This window comes from Arctopsyche grandis, chromosome 6 (genome assembly GCF_051622035.1).
Source record: "Arctopsyche grandis isolate Sample6627 chromosome 6, ASM5162203v2, whole genome shotgun sequence".
Taxonomy (NCBI): domain Eukaryota; kingdom Metazoa; phylum Arthropoda; class Insecta; order Trichoptera; family Hydropsychidae; genus Arctopsyche; species Arctopsyche grandis.
In genome coordinates this window covers 27920474-27941621 of record NC_135360.1, presented here as the reverse complement: position 1 = coordinate 27941621, position 21148 = coordinate 27920474, and the positions used below count along the sequence as shown (strand labels likewise).

The 21148-nt window shown below is 32.2% G+C and overlaps 1 protein-coding gene across 1 annotated transcript in view; it reads left to right on the top strand.

The window, feature by feature from the left end:
* The window catches only part of LOC143912511 (protein unc-13 homolog A-like), a 99536-nt gene extending 80188 nt beyond the window's left edge, over positions 1–19348 (top strand). The window contains exon 5 of the mRNA XM_077431792.1: positions 18568–19348. Coding sequence (XP_077287918.1) covers positions 18568–18717 — 150 coding nt within the window. The 3' untranslated portion in view covers positions 18718–19348. The remainder of the gene's footprint in view (positions 1–18567) is intronic.
* The last annotated feature ends 1800 nt before the right edge of the window (positions 19349–21148 follow it).

Here is a 21148-nt window from a genome sequence, read left to right as displayed (position 1 = left end):
TAAGTCATTGTGAAGTCTTTTATAAACTTCTTGATCGACTCGATCATGCTGCCGTGAGTGCCAGTAGCTGTCATGATGATGGGCGGGATTCTTCCACCGCTTCTGGGGACATCGGAAACTTCCAAGAGCCCTTCAAATTTGTTTTTCTCCTGAATTTTAAATTCAGGAGCAACATCTTTCACGTTCTTTGCCGTATGTTTTGGAAACTGCCACTCGGTCTCCATCTGAGCGGTCTGAGAGCAGCCTGGTTGAGGAGCTTCGGTTGTAGTTATCAGTGTCTTCTTAATTCGCTTTTTCAGGTTGGATCCTCGCATGGTGCCAACATGTGTTCGTTTGGTGTTCGTTTTGTGGGGGGTGTTTGTTTTGTATGTTAAAAGATGTGGGTTTTTTGACGGTATGGCGTATCGCTGTATTATGAGCGCTCACACAGAGAGTACGTCTTCGGCACGTCCGTTCTCACGGAGCGTCGAGTGACGAGTGATTAAAAAAGCTTATAATAGGAAACAAAACCTTAAAAATCTATATAAATTCTTTAAAATGTTCATCATACATATATATTATTTTATCTAAAGACTCTTTAAAGTCGGCGATCTAAAGCAGATTGTGTTTAGGTAATGTGTGTTTATACCAGAAGGGTATAGACATTTTGATGTAATCAACGTGACTCTTCACAAGTTTAATGTTTGGTTAATAGTGAATCCCTTGGTTAGTTTGTTAGTAATGCTATTTTGGATTTTGTAGTATTTTCAAGTTATTTCCCGTATTACATATTATTTTTAGGGATTTGTCTAATAGGATAAGTCATATGCCGTATAGAGGATTGTATTAATTCAGTTGCAGCTATACAGATTACGTTTTATTGTTAAATTTAATAAAACAGTGGATTTGAACTTTGCCTCTGACTATTAAAAGTTCAAAAACTACTTAAACGTATTGTACAAAGCGATCTTAGAATCGAATAGAGCACTACGCGTTACACTCGTTCAGTTTTTCTCAAACAAAGTAAACACTATTGTCATAAAGAAGCTTTTAAGTAGATTGGAAACTAAAGGGTTTTATATTGTAAATAATGTTCTTGAAAGAGCTCAATTGTATTCCTAATAAATTTTATGAAAACATACATAGATTGTGTTTATTGCGGAAAATTAGATTGTCGTATTCTATTTAAGTATTAATGCGTGTAATTACAATATCGATAACTTTTGCATATGAAAAGTTTTATTATATAATACATTTTCAAGTTTTTCATCATTATAAATAAGGATTTAGAGTGAATAAATAATGGAGACCTCAGCAGTTTGCTTAATTTAAGATTTAATGGTATTAAACTTTCGGGATCCTTTCTATTGAATAATCCACACTCTTAGTTGGTTGAAAATCTTTCCATTTCTCCATTTACTCTATTCCTGGCGATTTTTCTTTAAATGAATTAATTAAGTGGAATACATATATGCAGTGGCGGCTCGTCCATACGCACTGCGGTACTGCAGCACCCCCAAGGAAATTGAGAAAAATTTAATATTATTATATACATAAGTGTATGTATAATATATTATATGAAAATATCAATTTTATTTAAGCGTGTATTAAGCTCGCCCGTACACCGATACATCCAATAATGATCATACATCGCGGTACTAATATCAGAAAGTGAGGCATCATTTATGATTTTGTGCAGTACGGTTTTCGATGGAATATGCCGAGTGGGCGAAGGAGGGGCGCGGGGGCAGCTAGAAGCTTGGTCCGTACTGCACTCCCAACAGTACACATTTCTTTTTGCGTTCGTGTGCGCGCCGCGCGCTCGACAAGCTCCTCATTTTTCCTCATTTCTTCTGCACCTTTTGTCTTTCCTTCTACACCTCTTACACTTTCCACGTTTCTACACTTCCTTCTACACGTCACTATTTAAGATGGTATCAAAATCAAGAGAAGCTGCAATCTAGTAATATCGATTCATTTTCAATTAAAGAAAACTTAAAAAGTTAAAAACTACCTCTGAGCCAGAACGGTGTTTTTTATCAATAAATAGAATAAAGACATAAGAAAAACAATGATTCATGAAAGATTGACGGCTTTTTCTATGCTGTCAATTGAAAAAAAATGATTATGAACAGTGAAAAATTTAATGAAAAGGTGATACACCTTTTTTCAAGGAAAAAAGACAGAAGAATCAATTTTTTAATGAAATAAAATACATATAATGTTTAATTTTGATAATTTTGTTGTTAATAGTAAAATATAATCCAAATAAACATTTTTTTCATTTTTAATCAACCGCAGCACCCCCAAATATCTTATCCACGAGCCGCCACTGCATATATTTATTCGTAGGAATTATTTTCTACAAATTACTTATATTTCACACTTTAATTACTTATTATATACACCCGATATTAAATTACATACACATATGTACATATTTTAATTAAATTGATATATACCGTATGTACCGACACATGTGATATAATATAATAATACTGTTCAAAAGGGAAAATTGCCTCGGCGTGTTCAATTTGTCTACATGTAAGGACGGACTTTTAAGTAAATTTCGCCGCATCAATTTTGTGTATTAATGATGTTTAGCAAACAGTTTTGCAATTTGAGCGTACATGCGGTCACAGTATTAAACGTCGTTAATTATACACATCACATCGCCGCGTATGGTCCCCCTACTCTTTAATGGTGATACGAACCAATTACCAGTCGCAGTACCATTAGTGCATTTCACATATTCAGAACAACTTGTTCGATATACGTATAATATGATTTCAATAGAGTCTCTCTACCATAAATCCACTTTTAGTATGATACGCAACAAATATTTCCGGTGAATGGCTGTAATGGCATTTACACTCGAACCTGAATGCTACTGTGGGCTACAGTCGGTGTTTCTAAACTTTTTTTTCCATTCTTGTCTATTCCGAGACACGTTGTAATAGTTTTGAGTGGGTGGTGTTGTTAATTATTTTTTGAGGTTTTGAGGTCTTTGATATATGCTCATTCATAGCTCTAGAATGCATATATTATACATATTTATGTATTTATTTTTTACATATATACCAGGATGGCCTTACAGGTAGCCCCAATGCGCCTTCCTGGCCAAACATTGCAGTATTTTTTTTATTATACAAGTCGCTGAATTACGAGACACTGAAAAACTCGTGAATTAACGAGACATCTATGAATTGTATATAAATTTTATTGTATATTAATTAATCTCAAATAGTGGTGACATAGTAGGTAGGAAGGATATTTAGCCAATTTTACCGGGAACCGTTTCAACAATAAAATCAGAGAAAATTGGCAAACTCTGATAGGAAACGATCGACCTGGAATCACAAATATCCAGGTCTGACCAGCAGCACTACAGATATACTCAGAAAAATTTTCAATCGAGGTTAGCTCATGGCATCAAACCCGGCGCCTTTCGACGCTAAGCAAAAGCTTAACGACCGAGTTATGCTGCTGGCTGACATATGAAAAGCGGGTAGTATGTATGTATATATAATATATCAGTGGCGTGCGGTAAAACTCTCTCTCCCCCCCGTCGTACAGCCTCACTTAAATTGCGCGAGCAGGATACAAAAGGAACAAGAGGAATAGGCTTTTCCTCCCGTATCCTGCCCGCGCACATTAAGCATGGCTGTACGACAAAAAGAGAGATAATTTCACCGAATGCCACTGATATATACATATTATATATATATGTACATACATAGTATCGTTTACCATGCATACATACTTTTTGGTCTTTCGACTTAAGATCATTCGATTTTCGATATTTGCTTTCCGATATTTGCTTTTTCGATCTTTCGACCTTTCGATTCCGTGATGTAGACATATTATACATATGTACATATGAATATTATTTTTTAATGTAATAATCAAGATTTATTTGAAGCGGTTTCACACATAATTGGTATCATTGAATATTCATTTTAATAATTGTATGTATATAATTGGTTTATGAAATATTGAAAATGATGATAATATATGTAAATACATATGTATGATTTAGTTTCAGTCAATACTATCCGAAATTCCTGACATTTTTCTATTGAAATAGTTATACAAATTATAATATATTTGTATATTTTTTATTAATATATATTTTTTTATGCCCTACATATATATGTATATTTTATGTTCTATATCTTCAAAATCAACTTTTGTATTCATATGAGAGAAAATGTATAGAACTGTTAACCATGTAATGAAATGTGTAAATGTATATTGTATAAAATTAAATACGAAATAATGCATAAAACTTAGATATTTTTGGTAAATTTGAACAAATAAAGGACACATATACATATTTACATACTTAGATGAATATGTTAAAAAGCTGTTGAAATTTGAGCTTTTTCCTTATGGTCATATCAAATTCATATAATTTAAAGTTCATTTAACCATCATATTGTACATAAGTACATAAAAGAGTACTAGAACCATAAAATATGAAGTCTTGAAAATTGACGAGACTCTTAAATTAGGTTCGCAAATGTGATCTAATATTTTTGCTTATTCAGTTTCTCGAAACTTATGTAATAAATTGCGTATATGATACATTGTGGAATATACTGCTATCTGCTATAACGTACACTTTAACATTTCAAGTCTGTTTTATATAATATAATAGATACTACTTTGAAGTTGAAATGGGTAGTTTGCGAATTCGCTTTGACCGCTTTATAATCATAGGGGTGCCCACGTTGCCCTAGGTTGAAAACCACTGGGTTACATTTCATGACCTGAAAACGTTATTATGCCCTTCCTTTCTAACCCAACCCACCCTGAAAAACCCCGTTCGATCGTTTAAGGTCAAGCGCAATTATAACGAGGGGAAGAGATAGCTAAAAAAAGCTCTGAAACATTTTTTGTCCGTTGTTTAATATTGTGACAGGACACGATAGCTCGACAAACGCGCCTAAAAGTGTCAACGGAAATTCCGAATCCAGATTTAAATGTAAAATTTTACGAGTGCGAGTTAACCTTTAACCTCCCCGCTAAGCGGTTTTATTATTTCGAACATTTTCCCCGGCTCGTGCGAATTTTTCCGCGTTAAAACTTCATTGATTCTACAGGCTGTGCGAGGGGTGTTTTGACCTACCCCAGAATTGGAATCGTTCCCAAATGCCACCGTATACAGCGATTCGAATGTTGTAAATTTCCGAATTAACTGCGTGCGTGGACAATAAAAATATTCCCATCGACCCACTTTCTTTCCCGACGACAATGTCCTTATTACGAGGACTTATTCGCAGGACACGCTCATACTGTAAACATGCGAGATTAAAGCTTTCAGACTGGAGAGGAAACGTGTAGTAGTAGTTTTATTAATATTTTTTCTTTGTTTAATATATTTGAAAGTCGTACGTGGTCGTCCTGGTAAAAAGGAGGTTTATAGAGGAGGCTGTCGTGTGTATGGAAATCACTTAACGATTTTTCTCATTGTCGCAAAAAATAAACCTTATCTCGCGGAACACGTGCGCAGACGAAGAAATCGGGGTAAAAAATTATATATACTGTACTTTCTTACCAGCGACCTTTATCCGTTAATGTGCTGAAGAATATTCGCAAGAAATTTATGTGCGTTTTTTATATTATTATTATACGCACGCTCGAGTTTGGTTATAACGATATTTCGACTATAGCGAGCAAATTGCGAGGCCGACGCGTCGTTTCGCCGGTCCAATTATTCATATGAAAATTCTTGTTTATAACGAGGGCCGTCTCTTCTCAGATTTAACAAGCGAAATTTGTTGTTTATTATATAATATGTATGTATATATTCTTAGGTATGTGTTACATTGAAGTTGAAGGACAGAGATGTTTCTCAAACGTAAATGTAAAAGCCTTACATATGTATGTAGGTATGTACTATGTAATTTACTTCAATATTAAGCGAGATTAACATTTTAATTAATTTAAAATTCTATTTTTTATTTATTTATCAATTGTATATGAAATAGAATGGAGTTGTGCTATTCTATTTTAATCATTATTTTGATAGTTATAATCTACATATATGTAGTATATGTAATTTGAATTTTATGATATGTAAAATTTGAATCTTAATTGAATACAAGGATAGTTAATAATAGTATGCCATATTTTGGCCTAAAAAAACAAATAGAAAATGCAAAATTTGTATAAACTCGTTCAATATGTAAGATTGAAATATTTTCATTTCTGATTTTTAAATTTTCAATTATAAATTCAGGAACACTAGTATTGTATAAATTCGTTCTCAATTGATGTCGATATATATATCTGACTCAAAAGTTAATACACATACAAAAAATACGTAAAGATGATAGATATACGAAACCCAATACTACGAAAATAAAAAAAATATTGACAAATATATTTTTCCAATTTTCCCGTACCGAAATAAGCTTAAAATGTAACATTTTGATGTTACTTCAATTTTTCAATTATCACAAATATATATTGATGTATTTTATTGCTTCACAGATAATGTTACATCTGAAATGACGTGGAATTAGATAAATACAAGGTTTATACATACATTTCTATTTCCATGAAAAGCTCATCCATTGAAATGTAATATAATTTGAATTAATTCCAAGTAATAATATCGGCATCCGAATTCAATGTTTATTAGATATATTGAATCAACTCAAAACTTTGAATTATTACATTAATAATATTCCGCACACATATGTAGTTTTAATTACTTTATTTAGTCAGATCTTATAAAGCGATTGTGTATACTGTATACCAGAATCTTTCACTTGCCCTTCTCCAGACAATTTTAATCGCTTTAATTGTGACTCATTGGAAAGTATAAGAGCTGAGCAGAAATATCCGAAGGTTAAGCTTTATTATACATGCACAGACTACTCATATAATGTCTGGAGCAATGAATACCTAGTCTTGGGGAAGACACTGACTCGACAGACACTAGGCGCCATCCCGAAGCAAAAAATAAAGTAAAAAGCTAAAAAGTACACAAACACACACATAAAGTACCAGTACAATCAAATATATTCATTCCTCGAACCCAACTACACGCATTTACTGAGGCAAAAGCCTCGGTTGCCAAGTGGTATGAATCGACCTCAAGTATGTACTTTTATTTACTAGCCTCAGCCAGACGCCAATAAACTGCCCAAAACACAATTGATGAGTAATTGAAAGAAAATTAACCCGGCTTTGATATAAGACACACACACACACATAATAGACGACACGTATAGAATGAAGGAACGTTTTTGTCCATGATGAGAAAATTACAAGCTGAAATAAACCCGTTGTTCGAGACGCGATGGCATCTCTCCTTCATTTATTAATAATTCTATTCGCGATGTTTCGTATTAATATTAGTTTATTGGCGGGTGTATGAACGCGGCTAAATACCAATTACGAAAGGGGCAATTTCATTTATGGGCTTTTTCAAAGGCTACGTGACTTGCCACACTCAATAAAAATAATAAATATAAATATATTTCGTACGATATTCGGAGATTTTCCCGTACGTATTGAGTTTTGTCGTACCTGTTCGTGTGTTCGAATATCGTTGACCCACGAAAATCGGCCGAGCTAAATAATGCTGTTATATTTAGCGGTCTGGCGATCGATTATTCCATTAGAATAGAACTTTTTCCTGAAAAATTCTACGTCGTTATACCAATGATCGTATAAATGGGCATCAAAGATGTACTACATAACCGCGGCAATAAATATCGATTGATATCTTTCTCGGTAAAGTGAACGAACGGGGGTGGGCATAAATTTATATTTATTTATTTTTTCGTTCAGCCTTTCTTGGGTTTCATAGTTCGGTAGCTTTTGCCGAATTTTCTCACAGAATCCTCTACTTTTATCATGATTTTTTTCGGAATGAATAAATAACACTTTCCATTGAATATTATTCATTTTATGTGCCGTTAGCGTTAACCGAAACTGACAGACGAGTATTAAATCTGAAAGCTTTTCCTATTGTTGCATTGATTGAAAGAAAAATATACGCATAAGATTCAATACATTCAGTTAATATTCCAAACGAGGTCTAGGTGTATTTATTTCATATTTAAATTCAAAACGAATGCGATACATAAATCAAACGAACGTTGGACACCTTTAAGTTAATTACAATATTCATTAAATCGTTCAATACCTTTTAGCGAATTTATTTTATATTTATATACATATTTATACTTGTATATTTTGCACATACTATATTTATATGTGCGCGTGTTAAATGGTAAATTTTACCGTGCGAAAATTACAGAATGTATCACATAATTTATCTCGATTTCTGCATATCGAAGCTCTTATTCAAATATTTCGGAATGGACGACGCTTTAATAGATCTCTATAGTCTGGAGATAAGAATGAAAAATGGAATTGGAACATTTCAATGTATTTTAAAATACACTCGTATATTAAGACTATATACAATGCATAATGTATTCTATCTTTTTAACGTATGTACATATTTGTATTTACATACTTTCAAAGATTTTATCCATCTGCGATAGTGACGATAGTCTGCAATATTTTCCTGTAACGTCTACAGGAAATAGAAAGGGAATAAGGAAAAGATGAATATTAAGGTGATGTCAATTTTGTATGGACTACCGGTTCAAATAATATCCGTAGACACATACATATGTACGTATATATGAAGATATAGCTCTGTTTGCTGAGAATTTGGGTCGTTTACGGTAAGTTCAAAGTTCAGTCATTAGATAATGGTTGGACAATTGATTCATTTCAATCTTTAAATTCAGCAACGTACATTTTCATTTATCTAATGATTAGATTTAAATAATGTTTTAAAACATTTTTGGAATAATTCAAGGAATTCATCTGATTCAGCTTAGAGTTTTTATATAAAATTGTCTAGATATATATTGTTTTCAATCAATTCCTTTCTGTCCCCATAGAAGACAATGGGAATTTCCTACTACTCTCTTTTTCTGAAAAACCATTTTTAAGACTCATTACTACATACATACATGTAGAGCCAGCGAGTGGCATGTTTCGTGAAAATATACTAGACTCATAAAAATATACCATTTTCTAGCATTGCGATTATCACTTACGCTAGCATTTCGATGAGTTTATTGGGAGATAGATAACTCAGTTTTCGACATGTTATCTTACTGTCAATAAAAATATTTTTTTTTATTTTGAAAAAAATAGAAACAAACAGCATTACAACATGTATAACATTAACAAAAAAAATTCCTAAAGATTAATAACTATAATGAAAAAAAAAATGAAAACAAATAAATAATAAATAAATTATTGCATATTGGTAGGTATGAGATATAGGTATGAGATATAGAAATTTAAAGCAAGCAAAGGAACAACAAAAGTAATCAATATGAAGAACAAGATCTTTATAAAAAGGAAATACAGGAATTGTTGGTCGAAAAGGGATTTATGTGGAATAGTGAAGAATTACGAAGGGATCTGATCAGACATTGGAATAGGATTTTACTTAATAAATAATATAATATATATATATTTGCAGAACTTGAAAAAAATACTCGGTGTAAGTGGGACAAAAATACATTGCAATAATCCAACAACATTGGCAAGTTAAATATGTAAAATTAAGCACTAAATGTGTATTTCAAAACTACGATAAAAAATCAGCAAGTTATTTATTAATTATTATTTATTTTTTACAATTTTGCCATAGTGACATTACAAATATTACATTAGCTCCAGGTCGTCACTATGGCTAATTTATTACAAGACGTTGAAAACTCATAACTAACGAGACATGTAAATACATAATTATTACATACATACATGTAAATCGAAACAATACCTGACATCTATGGTCAGATATTACAAACATCGAATAACTACGATTAGTAACATTTTTCATGTAACAATACGAATTTTTACATCCGATAAACAACCACAGAGATATCTATGGTGAGAAATCTGGCGAAACCTGACATTTAACAATAACTCAAGGTTTGCAACAGAAAATTGGGAAGGATAAGCCAATTTTACAGGAACCGTTTTAATGAAAATTAGAAAAATTGTAAAATTTTGATAAGAAACGATTGACCTCGACAAACCAAGGTCTGGCCAACAATAAGACTCTTAGTGGGAATCGAACCCGTGACATCAAGCACGAAATAATTCAATACTCACCACTATTGATATGTAAAAGAAAATGAACGGTCCTGTCTTGGTTCACTCAAATTCAGTAGATTGTATGAGTTCATAATTATATTATAAGTAAAGATCTTTGAATAGAAGCAATAATAATAAGCAAATAACAATCCTTATGTTCTAGTGTGTATATTAAATGCTTTGTTTACATAGTAGCGCAGAAATGGGACTGGTAGGGTCGATCCGCGTTCTAAATCGGTTCCCTTTGTTTACAAAACAATCGTTGGAAGAGATTGGAAGGAACAGGTGGAAGAGAAGACAGCAAGAAGGGAAAGAGCAAAGAAGTGTAGGATGGTGGATAGAGGCAATTAACCAAACACACAATGAACAAAATTACCCGCCGTCATTTTCAAACGACTTCGCTCTTTTTTGCACAGTATCAGAGTAACAACACGTCTTTTCGAATCGATAGAATTCGTCACCGCAGGCGAAGGGATTTTTTTTCGAATATGCCATTCGGTAACAATGGGGTTATTTTTTTTTAATTCTAACATTTGCATGTGTGCTTTTGTTCGTTGGCGAGGCGCTACCGAAAGAGCATTCACGTACGTACGATCGCGCCTCAGTACGAAAGCTCGTCCTGTTTTCCATTGTGCAAGGGTTGAGCTCCGCCTTCGCCATTGTGGAGAAAGGGGTCAATAGTACCCCACTGTAAATACGTTTTCTTAGCGTAGGGAAATCTTCGTGGATAATGGAGACGGCCGACCCTGTGAATTTCGCGTCGCCTCACTTTTGAGCGCCCATTTCGCTCATTCTAATAATAAATCATCACAATACGTATACAAACCGCGATGAAAGGTTAAATTTAAACTAGTACGAGTGTCGCTTCAACCGTTGAAAATGTATGAATATTTATTTTCTGAATGTTGTGTGATCTGTTTTATGGTTTCTGAAAGTATCGAAAATACGGTGTCGAAATTTATCCGATGGGGTAATGGAGAAAATATAATAACGTTGTCACTTTCGATTGTTTTTCGCACAAAAAACGATATAAAAAATAAAAGTATTTTCGAAATTAAATCTATCACTCACCCACGAGTTTCCGTCGCTTTCAGCCTTTCTCTCGGTGTTTTTACTTTTTTTTTCGTTTACTGCGAAGATTTATAAAAGCCGATCTCTAAATTCTATATTTATAAATGTTTTAAATGTTAAAATAAATGTTGAAGCAATATATCGAAAATTATTATCTATAGTGAATAGCCCGATGAAACATCATCGCATGGGTATAAAATTATTATATACTCGTATAAAACTAAAAAAAAAATCCGGAACCGGAACCGTTATTTTCGTAGACTCTCATAGATAGTTTTCAATTCTTTATTTGTAATAATTTTCAATTCTTAAAAATACGCAGACTCCCATAGAGAGTTTTCAATTATTTATTTAAAGACCTATTTTTTTCTATTATTATTAGCTATCGCCCCGAGCGATACTGCAAATCGAAATCGATTCACTCGATCCATGACACCCGACTAATTCCGACTTGTTCCGACAACTACCGAAGATATGATTCCGTTTTGATTGGTTGTCCATACGTTCTGTACGATTATTGAATATTAACGTTATTTAGAGCAGCCTTTATATCCGTATCATGGTGTACTGGTCAGTGTATATTGATCTGGGCGCGATGGGGGTAGGTTCGAGTCGGCGTCCTGGAATTGATTTTATTTTTTCAAATATCGCTAAAATATAAATTAATTTCAATTTCAATAATTTCAATTAAAAATATATATTTAATTGTTTTATATGAAAAGAAAAAAAAATGGTTCAAAACTTCGATAAATGAAATTATTAAAATTATGTATTTTTATATGGCGAGAAGGAATATTTCAATTAATGTTTAAAAAAAAAAAAAGGCGAAATGAAAAATTGGATTTGGCACGATGTCCGAGACGATTAGCTCATTTAGACCCATATTCAGGCTATTTGGGGTGATCGGTTCGAGTCGCGACAAAGTCGTCTCGTCGAAAAATGAATAAATCGATTTTTATCGATTCGATCATTATGTTCGGCGAGAGTTAGGACACACACACACACACACACCCACACACACACACACACCCACACACACAGATTACCGTCGTTATATATATGACACACACACACACACAGATTACCGTCGTTATATATATGATGACTGTTTTGTCAGTGGAATGATATTACATATGTATAATGAATTCAATTATGTTCATAAATTGATTTAAAATTTTAAAGAAAATTTTTTTTTCTTAAATATTTACCGTCTTACTAAACAAGCATTATAGCTTAATTGAATAATTAGTTAGGAAGTCGACTTAAACCAACTTAAATGTTCTCGTAGTTTGTTCTTCCCGACTTAATTGTAACACTAATGGGTAACTACTGATTCAATGAGTGCTAATTGATTATATTTTGGTTAATTTTATTTATATAATTGAATATAAAAACACATAGTTACTCAACCTTATATATGTAATTTAATAAAATAAAATTGTAAGTAAATATTTTTGATATCGTTTATGTACTTTAAATTTACTTTTCATTTAAATTTGACAGAAAATATAAAAGCTTATATTATTTGATATAATGTATTTGTTCATACATACATACATACAAAAAGTGAAAACCTATAAATAATATAATAAAAGTTCTTAAACTGATTCGCATTAATCATCAAAATTATCGCTTACAGTTTTAAATTGACATTCGCGTGTTGCTTATTTATGTGGTTTTATAACTGATTTACCACTTTATTTAACTTTCTTTATATAATTACATATGAACAGCATCCAAAAGTAATAACAGTACATATTTAATCGCATATATAATATGGGCAACAAATTAAATGGTCAGCGACCTTTACGAAATTTTATTGTTACTAGTATACTTTATATGAACGGTCAATAAATTGTTTATTATTTGAATATTTTTTGACACAGAATAGTCGAGTAGTCAGTGGCCGATAATATTATTTAAATAACTATTAAGTGATTGATATATTTTCTGACCAAATAAATACAAGCCTGTAATATCTACATATGTACGCATGTACTTACGATAATATTTCGACATGCTCTCACGCTTTTGCGCGCAATCAAAATATATCGGCATACTTTTTTTTTAGTTAGATAGCTTTTCCATGTTTTTCATCATTTCCTTCCCTATTTTCCGACGGCGCTTGGCCTACTTGAAAAGGTAATTAAGCATCCCCATCTGCACGGAGCAGCGAGCGTAAATCGTACTGATTCAGTGGGAATACGCGAGAGCTATTCGCAATGGAAAAGCGTGACGACCAATGCACTTAATGGCCACGGAAAAGTTGCCAAGGCTTATACGTTTATACCCTTATTAAGTATACATATATACATACGTATTTAGGTCGAAATTCGGCTACAGATGTGGGTATATATTGTGTACACTTCGCTATAGTTTTGTATGTATACTTCCAGAAACAATGCAAGGTTTTCCGCAAATATCAAATTGCAACGTGTTGATTGCTATATTCTATTAGTCACGTCTTGTTGGTTTGATGCGCAACATGTTGGCTTCTGTTTGCTTTATATAAATATGTATATTCTCATGATATTTATCTCGTATCGTTTGCAATTGTGGGATTTTGTGATGGAAGCCGTTATGCGGAAATATATCTGAATGTGCACGGGTCTAGTTATAATATAATAAAACTTTTAATGAGACTCATGAAACAGATTATTGACTATACATATGTATACGGTTTCAATATTAAAGTATGCAAATTTTACCATACATAAGCACCTCACTTTGAACTCAAATTAATATCAGTTAATATAATTATTCTGATTTTTTTTTAATATTATGTAATACATATACAATATATAAGGATCTCAATCCAAATTAAGTCACAATAAATTCTATTACACGTTTGTATAACTGACTTATTTGATGTGTATTCGTTTGTAAAATTGTTGCTATATATAAAACATCTATTTTGGATTGTATTATTATGTAAGCCACACGATGGTTTGTAAAGTAATGAAGCCATTTTTTGCTTCAATATCTTTTCATTATAATCTAAAAATATTTTAATCAAAAGTTATGTACATATATATAAATAAATAGTGTATTTTGTAGGCGAAATATGTATGTTGTATATTGCTCTGTTTCTTACGGTTCATTTTGTACGTTTTATTATATTCGAATTTGAATGAAGCTGTAGTGATAAAAGGATCAATATGTCATGTGTGCCTTTTCTCTCGAATTGCAATATTTGAAATTGAAAAAGTTTTCACGCTCGGTTCAAAACTGAAGCTGCAACTGATGCGGTTAATGGTAGTTCTCTCCGGTGAAAATCTTTTTTCGAGGATATTTTTAAAATTTTAAACATACCTACCTCTGCTTCTTGTTATATAAAATATTCATGAAACATTCTAAATATAGACGAAGCTCTTTAAGTAAAAGAAAAAATACTTAAAGGTCGTAATTATTTTGCAAACGAACTTTACTTTGGCATATAAATAACGACAGTTTATTTTTGGCAAAATTATGAACGATACAATGAAACATTGTGTACGAACTTAAGTATCAAAGTAGCGACTGTAATGTTTATTTGATCAGTTTCGCAGATTTGAATTTAATATTTATACACTTTTATAACTCGAGAAGAAGTTTAGGGTAATTAAGGTAGGGAGTTTATATAACGCGAGAACTTTTGTTGAAATGTTAAATAAAATGAAAATCGTCTTATATAGGTATAAAAAAATAAAAATAAAGAGGTGGAATTAACAACTCACTTGCTTGCGGTTGTAGGAATGTATCGAAATGTTTTTTTTTTTTTTTTTTAGTGTTTCAGTAATCACATTAGTATTATGCTCGGATCGAGCTTGCGATCTTGATTTCGACGAGATTTTCATTATTTACAGACGAAAACTCTTTATCGGTCGAGTTTGGGCAAATCGCGTTTGACCTTTTGCACTGTGGTCGATGAAGTATTTTGATAAATATTAAGCAAAACAGGAAAGTTCACTTAATGGGCGTTCTCGGTGGGCATATTTCACCAGAAATCTGCTTTTTATCTGCCACTTCATCTTAAGACCCAACGGTTTGCTTCGATTTTTAGACGCGCCCACTTTCAACTTAACTTTTCTGTTTACCGTGTTTTTCCTTCTCACTTTTTGATTTTTTTTTTTTTTGACCATTCTTGGAGTTTCATCTCGGTGTGTCTGTTGCTGGAAAATTCCGGTTGAAATTGTTTAATTCTGAAACTTTTGATTTTGGCAATCTCGTAACGTTTGTATTTAATTACAGTTTTTGTTTACCTCGTTAAAAAGATGGCAAGACTCGACATTTGCCATTATTGCAGTATAAATTTTCTATAAAATAAATTCCATCTACTATTCTTCTTTTTAATTTTATATTCATATTAGGGCTTAGAAACTGTTGCTCCCAGTATACAGAATCATTTATGAATGCTTATTTATTATACTGTAGTTTGAGATGTGATAAATTGATACCGTTGAATTTAATTTAGTGCTGTACAACAACGTATGATTGTTTTCGTCAAAACAATTTGCATTAATATATCAAGACGATACACATATGTACATACATACATAACTATTATTTTATTTCTACATGTATGTGTGTACGTAAAAATAACTAATAAACAAAAAGAACGAGGTTGTGAATTTATTTAAAATAGTCTGTTTAATTACAATTAAAACGCTGTAGGAAACATTAAAAAATAACTATATAAGGTGTGGTTTTTATATCTGACATACTTAATGCAAAATGTTAATGGATATTACAAACTCCTAAAACACGTGTCACGTTCATACACATATGTATGTTACTCATTTTAAATATATGTATATATATAGAAAGTTAGTGTCTTAGAAATTAGGTGCACAAGATGAACTTTAACATTATTATTGAGCATGGACCTTGTTGTGTCACAACAAGTTTTTTGATACGTTTGCTTTCCATACACACGATTTGCATTTTTAATTATGTTTTTAGCCTACTTTTAAACGCGTCAAATACTCGTGTAACACCACACACTACACTTGTAAAAAGAAAACATTATGTTAATCACTACGTATTACATTTAGTAGAACTAGGACCGTAAATCACGGTTGAAACCTTTCTCCAAGACCTCAGAAACAATAATGTAGTAAATTTTATTTATTATTCAACTTATTTCGACCACATTGTATTTCAAATAAAATGAATAAAGTTTGTAATAGTCTGTCTAAACAAATAGTGAATTTTAAGAATATAAACATTTTAAAAAATAAATTCGATTTTCTAACTCACCCTCAATTCTATGTATATTTTTATTTTCTTTGTGCTCTTTTTTTCTATTTTGCTCTATATACATATATTATTTTCTTTTTTTGGTTATATTATTATATAATACGTTTTCGGGGTGAAAATCCCTTCGTGCCCGCCAACTATGTACTATTAAATAAATATGTAATATGTACCTGAAAATATAATTGTACTAGCTTAAGCTATGTACATACGTAGATTTATCTTATATTAAATATTTATACATCGTTTCAAAAGTAAACGTTTATTCATCACTATTATATAATAAGTAACGCGATATGTATATTTGTAGATTTCCGGTATTTGTCTGTATGTTTGTTCAAATCAACATCCCTCAACACGTACATATTTACTTATGTATTTTCTACACAACATGACCATAAATGCTTTTCAATACAAGCATTTATACAATGAGAATTCATACAAACATCATCCACAGATACATCTATGGAGAAATTTTTGTAGCGTTTTATTATACAAATCGACGAAGCTCAAGACGCTGGAGAATTTGCAAGAGAGATTGGAAAGGAAATGCCAATTTTAAAGGAACCGTTTCAATGGAACCTGGCAAACTCTGATCGATTGACCTGGAGTCATAAACTAAGGTGTGACCAGCAGCCACTAGTGGGTCTCGAACTCGTGACCACTCTGCTCGAAAGCATAATATGCTAAGCACTAGTCCATGCTGCTGGTACATAACTACACAAGTTAGTGTAACGATGTATTGTATGTAATTAATTTCCAGGACCTTAAGACTTATATTTAATGTCAAATAGCTCGTTATTAATTTGGCTTCTTTAACTATTACATTAGCCAGCAACATGGCTCGTTGGTTGGACTTTTGCCTAGAACCGAGAGGTTGCCGGGTTCGATCCCGCGAGTTGACTTCGATTGAAAATAATTTATTCTGAGTATATTATGTGTAATACTGCTGGCCAGATTTGGATATTTGTGACTCCAAGTCGATCATTTCCTATCAGAGTTTACTTCTTGGTATATATGTATGTAAAATAAATAAATAAACTATGTACATATGTATGTACATATCTCTTTAATCAGAATATAAATATACAATAGAATACTAGTGTTTTTACCCGGCTTTCGCCGATATTTGTAATATAAAGCGCTTTAACATGGCCAATCTAATAGTAAACATTTTATTAAATTTATTTGAAAAGATTTATTTTATTTAAATTTATTAGAATATTCAATTGTTTGATGACGTCACGGATTTACGAACCAACAATAGTTACATACGAAGTCTCTTCCGAAATTATATTTTAACTAGTGTTTTTACCCGGCTTCGCTTGGTATTTGTAATATAAACCGCTTAAACATGGCCTATCTAATAGTAAACATTTTATTAATTTTTTTTTGAATATTTATTTGTTCCATGACGTCACGGATTTACGAACCAACAATATATACATACATAGTTACATACAAAGTCTCTTTCGAAATTATATATTAGATATTCATTTGTTCGACGACGTCACGGATTTACGAACCAACAATAGTTACATACATACATACATAGTTACATATTTACATACAAGGCATAGGAATTGCATGCCAGAATAAGGCATGCAATGCCCGTTCCCGTTTCAAGTTATGGTTGGAGCTCAACTCGTGTCTCTTCAAAGCCATTTCGTCATAAATAACTTTTATATTTCGTAAATATTTTAATATTTCGTCATAACTGGCAACGTGGTTACCAAAGAACACATTTCCTTGACTACACAATGGCACTTAAAACTTTCGCGTTGGTAAAATCGTAACTACGAATATTATTATTAAGAGTTTTTTTCCCGTTTTTTTTCACAGTAATCTTCCCGGGCATGCATACAACAAAGCCTGAAAGTCCCATCGTAATCGGTTGAGGAGGATTAGGAGCCTATATGAGACAGACAGACAAACAAACAGACAAACAGCCATTCAATTTTATATATACATATAGATATTCATTTGTTCGATGACGTCACGGATTTACGAACCAACAATAGTTACATTCAAAGTCTCTTTCTAAATTATATATTAGATTATTTCTTGACTACATGTATGCATATTCTTAAGGTTTTATTGCATTGATCTAACTTATAGCAATTTGATTTTCAGGAAGGGTGTGGACGTTGGGCACCGTTAGCTGGTGAGCTGGTCGTGAGAGGATCAGAGGTCGTGGGAACTGCTGGAGCAACCGGACACGCCATACTATTAGACTGTAGATTCGAACTACCATTTGGTAAGTTGACTTATTTCAACTGGTAATCCACAATATTCTTACGAATAACAAATAACAAAATAATTCGATAGAAACAACAGCGACAGAACAACATTTATTTTTTTATTGTATACAATGTATGTATCTTGCACACGTAGAACGCGTTTGAAAACAACTACGGTACTGTAGAGAATGGCGATCGATCGCGAAAAAATTCTAAATATTTTGAGTGTGTAAAGTATGTAGATACAAACAGTTGTGTGCCATGGTGCAGGGGATGGGTGCCAAGGTATCTGGAGGAGCTGGTCCCTCGCGTCCTCCCTGCGTCTCTCCAGCCTCTCGCCCTACGAGCCCCACAGGCCTTTCGAGCCCTACGAGTCATACAGGCCCTACAAGCCCTTCGAGCCCTACAGGACGGGCGGTCTTCGAGCCCTGGCAACCCACGGTAACCTCACCGCCCGAATCCCACAATCCACAGCCACCAAATAAATATAAAAAAATACATATATATATAAATAAGTGCCCACCAGCCACAGCCCAAAGCTCGTAACACTGCCGCACGAATGTTTCTATCTTTTCCAAAAAATATATATATTTTCTCTCATCCACGGTGCACGATGTGCTTGAATAAGTATTTCATACATACATACCTTGTACAATGACAATAATTGATTTATTAACAAAAAAAAAAAAAAAAAAAAATAGAAACAAAGCTGTAATAATATCAAAACGTCAAGTGTGCAATGCGGATCAGCAATTTAGGCAGCGCTTTTTTTTGGAAACTTTTGCAATATTTGCAGTATTTGAAATTAGAATTTATATATATATATATATATATGCAGATCATGTATGCAGCTTAACTCAAAATGAATACGTCAACTTTTTCCGTTTCTATTATGCAATATTGTACAATGGACGTTTCAATTATGATATGAATACATAGTTATACATATGTATCCTTCCCCGTAATGTTTATGAATTAATATTTTTATGCTAAATATTATTCATTTTAGACAATGACAGTGAAAATGAAGTTTTTCTTTTATTACGTTTGTTGTTCTTTCTATTTCTCGTATATCTACCAATCACGAGTTATCGTTTTTTTTTTTTCTAAAGGTTAAGGAGTATTATATTTTCTCCTCACTTGGTTTTGTGTTTTTTATCATTTTAAACTACTTGCAACTATTCATTTAAATTTTGAGATTCACCAAATTTTATGAGTAGAATTTTATAAAAAAGAATACTTATGTAATTTAGAATACAGAAGGAGATTTTCAAAATTACAAGTTATTGAACTTCTTTTCAACAGCCCAATTTATGCGCTGACATTTAACCGACTTTTAGCCGAACGAACATTAGGCTGACGGACATTTGGCTGAATCGACACTAGGCCGAATGAAATTTTAAATTGCTTAAATTTATTTCTAGTATTAAAAAAGGGATAAATAAAATAGCGTTGCAGATTATTATTGTATTTATCCTTTTTTTTCATAACAGAAATAAATTTAGACAACCAACACTTTCGTTCTGCAAAATTTTCGACAGCCGAATGTACGTTCGGCCTAATCTCCGTTCAGCCAAATGTCCATCGGCCTAATTTTCATTTGACTAAAAGTCGGTCAAATTTCCGTTCGTCCAAAAGTCTGGCGGTCTAACGTCCATCTTTCAAATTTTCTTCAACTGCCCGATTAGATTAAAAAGCTTGTAAAGAACAACAAAAATTTGAAAAACATTAATTCATAAAGATCACGAGAAGGTATATATTTATGTACAAACAGTATGCAGAATGGTTTGAAACTCAAAAAACATATTTTACAGAAACAGTGAGGATTTATTCCATTTATAGTACATAATTCTGAAATTAATTTGTTAACAAGCAAATATATTCCTTTACGATTTTCATATTATGTTTTATGGTTTGTGAATCATTCAGCATACAATTGGCAGCCTGTGATAATTGTTTTTGCTTTAATGGAATAAAAGTTCCATTAAAACAATGATTCATAGGATGCATTTTTTTACTCTAAAAGTTGCCCCTGTGATTTTCATTGTTATAAATTGTTTTGTTGTAATCCCTTATTCCGATAAATTGTTAATAATTCATTTTGAGATATCTGTGTATGTTCATATGCATTGCTCTAGCATTTTAGTGAATGCATATTCATCGAATTTATTATCATATTTTTCACATCACCGATGTCACGAAAGTATTACATAATTTCATTTATTTGCGTAACATTCATATAATTATAATAAAAATGATAAACGGTACAAAGCAGGTGATCTTATTACCTTTTGAATAGACAGAAATTTTAATTGTTACATTTTATATACACATGTTCAAAGCTATATTGTCCGCGAAATCATGCTTTATGATAATTAAGAGCGATTTCAATTTTACACATATTTATGACAAACGTCGGTCCTAGAACTTTTTTTTATCACATCATGTTTCAAAAGTATACTGTAATATGAATT